This window comes from Panthera leo, chromosome D2 (genome assembly GCF_018350215.1).
Source record: "Panthera leo isolate Ple1 chromosome D2, P.leo_Ple1_pat1.1, whole genome shotgun sequence".
NCBI classification, from domain to species: Eukaryota; Metazoa; Chordata; class Mammalia; order Carnivora; family Felidae; genus Panthera; species Panthera leo.
Genome location: NC_056689.1, coordinates 46,517,695 through 46,530,951, shown reverse-complemented (window position 1 = coordinate 46,530,951; position 13,257 = coordinate 46,517,695). Strand labels below are relative to the sequence as shown.

Sequence of the window (13,257 nt, the reverse complement as noted above, 5' to 3'; positions counted from 1 at the left end):
GAAGGCCTCTGTGAGCTCTGCTGGTCAGGCTGGTCTGGGTGGGTGTTGGGGTGGCTCCCTCAAAGGTGGGCAGAATGGCAGCCAGAGAGGGGCAGCCCTTGGGGTGGATCTAAGAAAACAAAGGACAGGAAGTAGTAGACCAGGTCTGGAATTTCGGAGCATCTTCTGGGTTGTTGGGGGGTGGGGCGGTTCTCCCAGCTCTCCCTGTTCCTGGGTTCGTTCATTCTTTATCCCTGCACTGCAGCTCTGAAGCTGTGGATCCTAAAGCCACTGAAGACTTAGAGCAAGAACCTAAGAAGCCTCTGTTGTTCCAGCTCCTCGGTGCTGGTTTAATGCCCACCTGACCAGTACTGACGCTCTGCCTTGGTTACAGTTGAAAAAGCTGAGACAGGGCAAGGGGCTCGGAAGGCCAGCTCCTGGACCCCCAGCATTGCCAGGTCAGGCAGGTCGGGACGAAACTGATCAAAGTGGACCCTGGGAGGCAGGCTGGTGGATAGGATGTGGCTGGACATTTTTAAGAGATTTCCCAAACCCAGATCTTTTTTGTTTTTGTTTTTTTTTAACTTTTTAAAAAAGTTAATTTATTTTGAGAGATAGAGCAAGAGCACGTGGGAGGGGCAGAGAGAGAGAGGGAGACAGAGAGTCCCAAGCAGGCTCCACACTGTCAGTGCAGAGCCCGATGCAGGGCTCAAACCCACGAACCAGGGGATCACGATCTGAGCCGAAGTTGGATGCTTAGCCCACTGAGCCACCCAGGCGCCCCAGTTGCCTGGATTTTAAATGTCAGCAGCTAATTCAAAATGTTTTTAAACTATGTCTGGGCCAGATGGTCAGTAGCATCTCCTGTGAATGGGATGTCTCAAGGGTGAGGACATGGGAGCCCGCAGAAACCCCCTGTCCCTGCCATGCTCCTGAAGGAGTCCTTCCATCCACCACAAAGGAGTGAGTGTGGACAGGATCAGGGTGGCCTGCCCCTCTGGCCATGCAGATGGCTCCTGGAGAAAAGACGCGCTGTGAATCCTTCTGGTGAAAGGCAGGACCTGTGCTCATTTTCTTCTTTCCTTTTTTTCTCTGCAGAGGTGTGTGGGGCCCTCAATGTCACCGTGTCCCCGGGGCCTGTGGTTGACTACCTGGAGGGGGAAAATGCCACTCTTCTCTGCCACGTCTCCCAGAAGAGACGGAAGGACAGCTTGCTGGCCGTGCGCTGGTTCTTTGCACGCCCCAACTCCCAGGAGGCCTTGATGGTTAAGATGACCAAGCTCCGGGTGGTGCAGTACTATGGGAATTATAGCCGCAGTGCCTTCCGGCAGAGGCTGTGCCTCCTCGAGGAGAGACGTGGGGCACTCTACACACTCTCTGTTTTGACCCTTCGGCCAGCGGATCAAGGGCATTACGTGTGCAAAGTCCAGGAAATCAGCAAGCACAGAAATAAGTGGACCGCCTGGTCCAATGGCTCCTCAGCGACGGAGATGAGAGGTAAGGGCATGTTCACTCTTCGGGGGAGAGAAGGGGTTCAGATCTGTGGTCCTCGCTCCAGTCAGCGAGATAGGGGCCCCCGGATGACTCTGTTGGGCTAGAATGCATCTTCGTGGCCTCTGTGGGCCACGGCCGTGTGAAACAGGCTGTGGGGATGAGGGTAGCCCTTTCCTTAGATGCTGTGGCTAACGTAGAAGTAAGGAGAGAAAGGAACCAGTGCCTGGCCCCATGCTGCCCAACCTAACCCTGAGTAAAACCCTCACGTCTGAAAGATTGGACTGGTTATGTGCATGCTACGCCCCTAGGTCAGGTCTGTGCAGGCTTGCTTGCTTTGGCTAGAGGGTGCTGGGTATCTGTGGGAGGAGCATGCATTGGGAGGTCCTGATGTCAGTTTCCGGGCCTCAGAGCAGGGCAGGCTGGTGGCTCTCATCTGTTGCCCGGAAGAAGCGATCCAAGCCACAGGCAACATCTCACTGAGAAATTCATCCCAAAGCACGCAAAGGACCAGAGGTGGCCCTCCCTTCCTGGAGAAAGATAGGAGGCATGGGTTGTGTCCTGGAACATCTCGACTACCAAGTGCCATATTTGAGGGTTATCATGTTTTTAAATCACAAATGTTCTACAGTTTTAATAAGACTTGCTTTTGGGTGCTGACTATTGCATTTTTGATTGCTTCTAACTTGAATTTGGTCTGGTACAGGATAAAGAGGATCACAAAGTAAAGCTGATGGTCCCAAGTGTGGGAAAGAATCTAATTTTATTATATACATGTAATATAATGTTAAAGGCATTAGTGATGCTGTTTTGATAAGCTTTTTAAAAGGGATACAACTCAGTTGTAAAAAGGTTTTTTTTTTTTTGATGGAAGGAGAAAGGGTATTTTTAATATCCTATATGCATAAGGGACATGTTAAAGTAGATAATTTATGTAGATAGTGTTTAGTACAACTTTATTTGCCTTTGGAGTTTGCTCATTATAATGTTCTTAAGCACAGAATGATGTATTATCTGAAATGTGCACATTTTCTCCCTAAGCATATTCATTCAAGAAAACAAATGACTATTAGTATAAATATATCTTTTGGCACAGAAAACAGAAAAATACATCAGATGACCAAAGGCTGAGGAGGGAATCCACTCTGAATATCCACTTGGCTCCGAAACATAAAGTCTCACGCACATCCTTTTTATTTTTATGTCACAGTGTATTCTGGAACTGTACGTTACAGCTCTTGTTAGGAACGACTCTGTGCCAATCAGAAAGGGTGTAAAGATTTCCTACATTCAAGTGCAATCATCTCGGTCATTATTTAATGCGAATCTACCCTCAGTGAGGGAAGCTGGGTTCCTTCTAGAATGTTCGTTTAGGTACCTGCGCCCCAAACCTGAGGTAGTTCTTACGGTTTCACTGAAAATACACACCTTTTCCCCCCTTCTTCTTCTCCCCCACCTCCCCCTTGTCTTCCCTTCCCTCCCTTCCTCCCCTTCCCGCTCTCTTCTCAGAACCTCCTCTCTCTTCTTCCTCTCCTTCCCTTTCAATCTCCTGTTCTTCCCGTTTCTGGTTCTTCCCCTCGTCCCTCTCCTTCCCTTCCCTTACTCTTTTCTTGTTTCTCTTTCCTCTGTCTCTCTGTCTGTCTCATGCTCACCAACCCCCCCCCCCCCCCCGCCCCGACCCACACACCCTCTGACGGCTCACCTGGAAGTGATTCTAATCTCACAGCAGAGCTGGGCCTCCCTTGCTGTGTCTGCTCCGCCTCAGAGCCTCCTGCTCCTCACACTGCCTCAGCCTCTGAGCAGGACTGTGGTTTTCTGACAGGAAGATTAGAAACCTTAGGAAGTGATGACCATGCCTTCTAGAATATTCCACACAGGCTTCAAGGGGACTACATCAGGAAGGTTAAGGAAAGGTAGTTCCAAATACATGACCTGAAAGCAGACTGGCTTGTTTAGGTTGGAACATGTCCGCCCCAGGCTGGGGGGAGTGTGCGGAAGCTTGGCTCTCTGTCCTTCCTGGGCAAGGCGGGGGACAGGCCCGTGGCTCCAGCCTCCTGGGGCGCCTTTCCCCAGGCCCTTTCCCTCGCTCATTTCCAGGGGCCTTGTTTTCCTAAATCTTCACCTCACATTAATAATTGTTGTATGGAAAACCAGAACAAAACAAACACAGTGGGCACATATTTTTGTGTTATAATACTGAATAGGAATTCTCAGAAGTGTTTTGGAGTAAGTGCCTTTCCTCTACTGGGCCCCATATTCTTTCTTTTCTAATATACTCACTTTGCTCTCCTCCTTCCTATGGGCTTCTCAAGCCATTCCCAGGAGAGGGGAAATTTTCTTGGGAATGTTTTCAACACTACCCCTCCTCACTGCCCTTCCTTGACCATGGACTATTGCACTCTCCTTCTTGCATACTCTTTTTTTTTAAAGGTTTAATTTATTTTTGAGAGAGAGAGAGACAGAACATGAGTGGGGGAGGAGCAGAGAGAGAGGCAGGCACAGAATCCCAAGCAGGCTCCAGGCTCTGAACTGTCACCACAGAGCCCGATGCAGGGCTCGAACTCACGAGCTGTGAGATCATGACCTGAGCCGAAGTCGGACGCTTAACCAACTGAGCCACCCAGGCGCCCCTTGCATACTCTTGATGTGAGAATAAAACTGCTTGTCTTTCACTGTGAACTCCCAGAAAGAAAGGTGGGTGCATACTGTCTTCTCATCTCACTGTTGAAAAAGGAGGTTGATTCATACTGTATATTGAGGGGATGGTTCCTGGCACAGAGCAAGTGTCACAGGGTTTTACCCTGATTTCCACATGTTGGTTGTTTTCTATTGCAAAAATAATATAGTTCAATTAGAGAACTACTAAACATGAAGAACGTGAAGAAATAGGTTTCAGGGTTTAAAGAAGATAAAAACGACTTGTAATATCTCCACCCAGGCGTAACTTAACATTTCAGTGTAAATCCGTATAGTCATTTTTATGCAAATAAAAATTAAAAACCTAATTCCACTCATACCATAAGTACTATTTTCTGACTGGCTTAGTGTGCACATTTTCCTGTCTTGTTAATTATGCTCCCATCACATAATTTTAACGGCAGGATAGTATTCCATGATGCGGATGTACTACAGTTTATCTTTTCAGTTACTGTTATTGGACAGTTAAGTTGTTCAAAATTACGGTCGGTAAATCTCCACAAATGTCCCTGCCTTTTGAATAGAGTCTTGGAAATAAGATTGCTGGGTCCAAAGGAATACTCAGTTTAACGATTGGTACCATTTAGATTGATACAATTTAAGGAGGTGACTTGACCTCTAGAGTAGTTAATGAATTCATATACCCACCAGAATTGAAAATGCCTTTTCCCCGCGGATTGGTCTATGTAATATAGACTTTTCAGAGATGATGACGGTGATGATGATGATTATGAGTGCCTGGTATACAGCTGATGCCTAATAAGTACTTGATGAATCAATGAAATGCTTTTTGATAGCACTTCTTGCCATGGATGACTTTGAGGTAGGCATGACTTGATGATGGCACCTTCTCTGGAGAAGTCACTTCTCTTTCCCTTGGCCCATTCCAATCATATGTCATATTCGAGGCCCTTGTCCATCCTTCCTCTTCCATCACAAAGGACTTCTTTGTGTATGCTAGCCCACAGAGATCTATCTCACATCTTAATATCCCCAGTTTCACTGCCATCCCCAGAAGTAATCATTGTCAGTCTGTGCTTTACATCTTTCAAGTCCGTCTTCTGTGGGCACTCAGTGCCCACCAACACGTATGTATTCTAACAACACTACACTTCATGCTGTACAAGCATTGTTGATGATATTACTTACACTTTTTTGTGATCGATATCACATAGCCAGACAACGCCAAACTGCACACCATCATCCCCCTAGTGCTGAGGTCTTAGGAAGCTTCCAATTTTTCATTGACACAGCAAGTGCTTCGGTGAACACCCTTCTGCACGTTTTCAAGTGTTTCTGTTTGGTTACATTCCTGGAAAGAGAATTGCTGGGCCTAAGGCTATGCATATTTAAATTTTTAATAGACAATGCCCGTATGCTCTCCAAAAAGATTTTGGAAATTTCTGCTCTATCATCGCATGATAGAGCCTATTTCCCTGAAGCCTCATTAACAATGGATATTATTAATCTTTTTCATTATTTATCACTATGATGGGAAAAATAATATTTCCTTGTTGTTTTAATTTTGATTATTATATTCAATACAATTTAATTTCAATTATTGTATTCAATTATTAGTGAGGTAGTGAGGTTGAAATCTTGTCATATGTTTATTGACTGTTTAAAACAATTTCTCTGTCAACTGCCTGTCCATAACCTTTGCCTGTTTTTTAATTGGTTGCCATTTTTTTCATATATATATATATATATATATATATACACACATATATATATATTTTCTCTGAGCATTAATTCTTTTAGCTGCTATAATGGTGCAAAATTTTCTTCCAGTTTGTTATTTGACCTTACACTGTGTTTATGTTTGTTTTTTTTTCTTTACCATATAGATATTTTACATTTTCAGATATTTATGTTAGATTTGCCATTTTTTCCCTTTATGGTATTCCTTTTTTCAGTCATATATTTTTTTTTAATGTTTAAATTTTTTTTGAGAAAGAGAGAGAGAGAGACAGAGCATGAGCAGGGGAGGGGCAGAGAGAAAGGGAGACACAGAATCTGAAGCAGGCTCCAGGCTCTGACTTGTCAGCACAAAGCCTGACACGGGGCTCAAACTCACAAACCGTGAGATCATGACCTGGGCCGAAATCAGATGCTTAACTCTTTCAGTTGTATTTTTTATTGAGATGTAATTTATTCAATAAATTACACATAGTACCTTGGCTTCATATATTATCTAGGAAGCTTTTTCCCACCTCAAGCTTATAAAGGTATTTTCTGTTTTCCTTTAATGTTTTTAAAGGATTAAAAGAAAATTTTACTCTCTCTCTTTGGAATCCATTTTTATATATGGTGTGGAATAGTTAACTTCCTTTTTGTTTCAAAATGGCTATCCTGTTGTCCCTACGTCATCTACTGAACAGATAAAATTTCCCTGTTTTGAAATGTTACATTTTCATGAGTTAAATTCCTACATTTAAATGTAAACTCCATACCTCACTAATATAGCACGATTTTAATTATTAGAGAATAGGGCAAGTCTCATTAGTTTTAAAATAAATGTCTTGCCTAGTCTCATTTCATTTTTTCTTCAGCTGCTCTTCCTTAGTTTTGTAGAAATTATGTTGGGGTTTGATTTTATTGGGGTTTAATTGACTTTATAAATTACTTTGGTGTGGGTATATACATCTTATACGTCTTTATGATTTTAAATGTTCCTATCCAGGGACCTGCTGTGTTCCTTCATGCATGCTGGCTGATATTTTTAATCATTCGGTAAAGATGTCTTAATATGAGTCTTGAACATTTTTTATTATGTTTATTTCTAGGTATTGCATGCTTCTAAGTGGGATCTACCCCTTCTCCCTACGTGCACACACACACCTCTTTTAAATTGGTTATTGCTGATTTATAGAAAGCTTGTTGACTTGTATTTGGCAACATAATAAGTTATCTTATTTTTTCAGATATAGACTTTTTCAGTTACTTCTCAAGGACGTCTGCAAGTTGATATCTCATTTGGTTTTGCTGACTTTATTGCGTTGGCCCGTAGTGAGTCATCTACCTGTACTCTTTTTGTTGACAGTTCTGGGAGTTTTACTTTGACCATTTTGGCTTTTACCTTGACCATGTTTTCCCATCTAGCCCACATGGCCCCTGCTAGTGATTGTCAGTTGGTCTACTGAAAAACCAGCTTTGAGGTATCCATGACTTTTTTGTGATCCCTACTAGTAAGCCTATCAGAAAAGCAATTGAGTTTGGCCTGACAATGTGTCTTAGTAATTTACCTTTTCCTTTTTAAGTTTCTTAGAACGCTTTTAAAAACCCAATCTCAAGAAATGAGCTATCAAGCCACGAAGGCCTGGAGGAACCTTAAATGCATGTTACACAGTGAATGAAAAGCTACATACTCTATGATTCTAACCATATGACATTCCAGGAGAAGGCAAAAGTATGGAGATAGTGGAAAGATTAATGGTTGCCAGGGGTTGGGAGGGAGGGATGAATAAGTATAGCACAGAGGATTTTTATAGCAATGAAAACATTCTGTATGGTACTATAATGGTGGATACGTGTCATTATTAATTTATCCAAACCCATAGAATGTACCGTACCAAGAATGAACCCTAAGGTAAACAATAGACTGGGTGGTTTTGATGTATAATTGTAGGCTCATGTATTGTAACAAATGTACCCCTCTGGTGGGTGGGGGTGCATTGACAGTGGGGGAGGCTATGCATGTGTAAGGGCTGGGGGGGTCTGGAAAATCTCTGTACCCTCCCCTCAATTTTGCTCTGAACCTAAAACTGCCCCCCAAAAAATAAAGTGTTAAAAATGATGATGATGATGATGATAATAATAATAAAACCATCTAGAAACTTGTCAGAGATAGCCTAAAGTTTTAAAACCTACTTTCCTACTTTTTTTTTTTTTTTAAATCAAGGTGTTACTGACTTCAGGGTTCTCTGACTCCCAGGTAGAAACATACACGAGGCCAAGGGTGGCATGGATAGCATTACTGCAAGCTCATGTCTGGGCGTGAGGGAGACAGCCTTCCTGAGAAGGATACCGGGCTGCTCCCTGAACAGTGGCTGCAGAAAGTGTTTGGAGGGGCTGAGGCAGGAAAGGAGCGATGTCTAAACATGTAAAGGTGGGGAAATACGCAGGCACAGTTAACAGCACATGCTCCTTCACACATAGTAAGTGTTATTTGCCTGTTCCGCCTCCATCCCCGGGTGTGATTTTTAGCATTATAAAGATAGGAAAAGGTGAAAGGTCAGGGCTGTGGTCCACTGTGGCTCTGACTAGTCTGGTCTGGTCTTTGCAGGAGTTGCAACTCATAGCTTGTTTCAAGTTCGTGGCTTCTGGCTTCCTGATTCAGTGTAGCACCTGCAAGGTGGGCTAGAGAAATGGGTGATCAGAGGGGGGTAAGGTTTTCTGCAAGTTCGTGTTCTGTAAAACAGGTGGCTCAGAAAGGAAAACTACCAACGGGCAGGCAGGCAGATACTCAAAGAGCTTTCATTTTGAAACACTGAAATTGTAAGGAGATTAGGGCCTAGGACAACTTTATCCCAACCTGTGGCAAGGGCCTCAGAATCCTTGTCTCAAAGGCACTGGGCACGCCTCTAACATTGGGTACCTTTCCTACACTCCAGGACATCTCACTTTTCCTTAGCTGGAGTTCTTTCTTACCTGTGAATGGTCACCACTTAAGAAAGGTCAGATGTTCTCTCTGAAGAGGAGAGGGACAGAAATGTGATCAGCAGGTCTTCGGGTTGAAGAGGTTATTACTGGGAAACTCACTTGCCAAGCTGTTGAATAAATGTAGCTCATAGATTTTACTGTGGTGCCACAACTGACTTTTCATGAATGCCGATTAAAGTTTAGCATCTTTTTAAAATTAAAAAAATATATATTTATTTATTCTTGAGGGAGTGAGAGAGAGAGAAAGAGACAGACAGACAGAGTGCGAGGGGAAGAGGGCAGATAGAGAGGGAGGCACAGAATCTGAAGCTGGTTCCAGGCCCTGAGCTGTCAGCACAGAGCCCAAAGCGGGGCTTGAACTCACGAACCGTGAGATCATGACCTGAGCCGAAGTCAGACGCTTAACTGACTGAGCCACCCAGGCCCCCCAAAGTCTAGCATCTTTAAATTGTTTACATCTATGATAGTGGAATCAAGTATTATCATCTGTCAGTCCTTATCCCTTATGCTTTGATTTGATCTTTTGGAGGGGAGAAGAAAGAATGGAGTCACAGGGGGTTCAGGGAACTGTGTGTAAGCCAACACATCCGTGCTGCATCCCTGGGATGGTGGCTCCTTATAAAGTCCAGCTCATTATCTATATGCCCATAAAATGCTTTATAAATGTCATACAAAATTAAAAAAAAAATCCCAAGCCCAAACCAAATAACCAACTCACCCCAATATCTGCGGTGTTATTGGCTTTACTTTGTTCTCTATATTTTGTTTCTCCAAATTTGGGGTAAGTCCTTGAGCAGGTAAATGTGGCGAAAAAAGCAAGTAGCAAGTTATTGGAAAAAAATCTGCACTAACATATGAATTTTTCATGGCTTTATTTTTTTTTCCTGGAGACTTCTCTGTAAGCTGGCTAAGAAATGTAAGTTGTATTAATTTGAGGCAAAGCATAACTTGCCATTTTATGTTTTAACTATGCATATTATTAAAACATGATGGAAAATGGGGATTTTGAAGACAGGGGACGTAATAAATTAAGGGTTGTCTGCAAATCGCATACATGTGAGATTGTGGAAGGGGGCTCCTGACTACGGGGCTATTGGTGCTGTGTGGTACAACACGATATGATAAATAATGAAAATTGAAGCACAACACTATATGAAATTGAAAACTATAATGAAAATTGAAAACACGTGACCCTGTAGATGACGCCCTGTGAATCGCGCTCAGCTTATCTTAGAGAAATTGTCATACCAGATGATCGATGTTATTTTTATGACACAGAGGGAGAAAGAAAGGTAGAGAATGTTGTGCAGATTACTCAGTTGCTTGGGCTATATGAGCATCTTACTGAGCAAGAAGCCTTTCCTGCAAAGAAAATGGATCAAAAAGTCCTAAGTGACACATGTCCTTGAACCCTCTGGAGAAGTTTCCAGTGGAAACCAGGAGGGCCAATGTTAGGTTTGATTTCATTTAACTGTTTAATCAATGACATTGAAAAAGGAGCACACATCACCCCAATGAATTTTACAGAAAACACAAAATTGGGAAATGTTTTCTAATGTCAGCGAGGAGTAGAAACGTAATAAAAATGAATCCAGAGAGGTAAGAAATACAGGCAGGGAATAACAGAATAAGATTCAACTTGGAAAATGGCAGAGCAACACATCTGGGGAAGACGTAGCACAGGCGCAGTTGGAGAGTCAACGGGAGGCTAAGAGGCTGTCGTGAAGGGACCTTGGTGATGGTGGCAGTGAATCAGGTGTGTGTCTGCAATGTGATATGGCAGCGCGAACAGCCGGTGTTATTTCCATCCACGTACAAATTGGCCTGGTGTCCCTGGGGAGGAAGGCGGCTGTGTCGTGTGTACTGCCCTGGTGAGACTAATGGGGACCACAGCAGTCCGTTTTGGGAACCTCATTTCCAGAAAGATCCACTCAAACTAGAGAAGAGAGGCAAAGCTGATAAGGAAATGAGTGGTAGCCTCCAAAGAGGTGATCAGTTTAGCTGAGGAAGCTTTGCTGGGCTTAGCGAACAAATTGCATTGGAAAATAACACATTGACTACGGTGCTCAGTGGTGTTGGGTGAACTCATTTATGCCTTCACTCGGCGGGCATTTTACTGAGCACCTGCTCTGTGCCAGGATCCTGCTGTGCTGGAAACTTGGGGAAACATGGGTGGATCTGTCTGTAAGGGGGGCAGATACGTAACAGTGTATGTGCAAGGGTCAAGGTATGCACAATTTCAACACATAGGAGAGCCTCTAAGGATGAGGGGGAAGGCAGCGCCATTTCCACAGGGCAGGAAGTGGGAGGAAGTGGCATCTCAGTGTGTGGGCACCCTGTAACAGTGGGTCAGGACAGCTGGAGTCTGAGACGGAGTAGGGGTGATAACCTTGGAATAACTAGGGGAGGCAGGCAGTGCTGATGGTGGAGGGGTTTGTACTGAATATTAGAGAATTTGCACTTGATTTTGTAGGCTATTCTTCTCAACCTTGCCTAACGATTAGAATCACCGGGGCCATTGTTAACATGAAGATTCCCAAGCACCTGCCCAGGGGATTCCAGTCTACTAGGCCTGGGTTGGAATTTGGAGATTTAACAGGAAGCCTAGGTGATTTTATCATCAGGTGGTTTTGGGGGCGGGGGCGGGGGTGTCCTCTGCTTTAGGCCTTGGAAAACCCACGAAGCATTTAAGTCTTCTGACAGATCCCTGTGTTGGCTACTCAGGGCATGGGTCCCTACTACATTCGGCGGTAGGAATGGAGGGTCATGAAGAGGTCAGAAGAGAAGTCTCTAGTAATCGACTGGGTATGGGCAAGAGAGCGCTTGTGGCCGGCCCCCAGAGGTCTAACTCAGTAGTATGAGCAGGGTGGTGCCCGCAGCTAGTCCACGGGGGACGTTCAGGATGGAGAGCCAGATGTCTGGAGGCCACCCTGCACCGATGCCCGCTAGGGACACAGGCATGTGGAGCCGAAGCTCCTATCTGATCCGGCAAGTGACATCCGAGTCAGGACGCTGTAACCGTGGGGGTAGATGAGCATCCCAAAAGGCAGGGGTGGGGGTAGAGCTCCAGAAAACACCAACATTTGGGGCAAGGGAAGGAGCTAGCTTGGCTTGGTGTTGTTGGTCCAGGCTACTCCAGGCCAGCCCGTTGGCCACCTGGGAAAGGCAAAATGTTCTTAGTAGAAGGGCAGCATCACAGGATGAAGGCACAGCAGCTCTTTGTCAGGAGGCCAGAAGGTCAGTCTGTGGGAAATCCAGAGGAGCACAGGGTCCTAGGTGGGGACCAGTGCATTCACCTTGATCCCCAGGGGCCCAGCGAGCCTTGTATCTTCCGCTCCAATGACAGTCATCTCTAGGTAGTATCTTCTCTCTCATTCTTCATGAGTAGGTAGGATACAACAAGGTCAATAGCAGCGTTAGGTCCTGCCTGACCCCAGGGACAGCAGGGGGTGGAGTCCCGAGGGCCCTGTACCCAGGAGTCATGTGGAGATGTAGGAAGGGTGCAGTCGACAGAACAAGGCAATCAGGATGGAAATAAAGGAATATGATCAGAGGTTTGGGGGTAATTCCCAGGAGGGAGATGAAGAGGCCCAGTGAGGTGTTTTTCTAAGGGGGTGATTTATTGGGGTGTTCAGAGTTTTCTGACTAGATACACCAGTGCAGAGATTTTCCAGCATTCTTGATTCTCAATGCCCTTAGGTCAAAAGAAATAACTGATAATTTTGCTTTTTAAGGAGTCGGGCCCATCAGTTTAATATGAATATTTCTGTCCTAAAAACGGAGAGCATAATACATCCCTAGAGACTGAGACAAGCTATTCTTTTTAGTGGAAATTCCAAAATCACTTTTGAAATGAGGTGAAGATTTGATAGTTTAGGGGACAAAAATCAATGCAGAGTAACGTGTGGCTAGTTGTGATATTGTTGTTTTTTTGTTTTTTTTTTCAAATAATGATACTTTCTGAAGAAGTTCACTTTATTCTGTCCCTGTCGATGCACAGAAGTACCCGACCCTGTGTTTGTTCCCCACGCTCAGTGTTGACTGGTCACTCGCTGTGTGCATCAGGCATACAGTTCATAAACGAAGTCCACTGTCTTCCCATTACTGGGATGTTAGGGTCCCTATAGCCCCTCCACATGCCCTTTACCCCCTCTATCCTGTGTCCCTGCATCTAGGCACTTGTGTTTCATCCCTGCTCTATTTAGTAATCCTTTGACCTCCCTGCTTCCCAAGGTTGCCTCTGCTTCCCAAACTTTGAGGGTCTCCCTGCCATTGTGCCTTTTCCATCCAGCTTGATGTCCCCGTGGCCCCCCGACTTGCCCTCCCTGCATGCTGATTTGGTATGGTCCCTCCCAGGACGTGTAGACACGGTAGAGTTCTTGACATGAGAATGGCCCTGAGCAGGGATGAGAGGCTGGACTAGCTCCT

At 44.7% G+C, this 13,257-nt stretch overlaps 1 protein-coding gene across 1 annotated transcript in view; it reads left to right on the top strand.

Moving 5' to 3' along the window:
• VSTM4 (V-set and transmembrane domain containing 4) overlaps window positions 1-13,257 on the top strand; it is a 97,464-nt gene that overhangs the window by 7,433 nt on the left and 76,774 nt on the right. Inside the window, exon 2 of the mRNA XM_042908892.1 lies at window positions 1,078-1,476. Within this exon, the coding sequence (XP_042764826.1) occupies window positions 1,078-1,476 (399 nt within the window). The remainder of the gene's footprint in view (window positions 1-1,077; window positions 1,477-13,257) is intronic.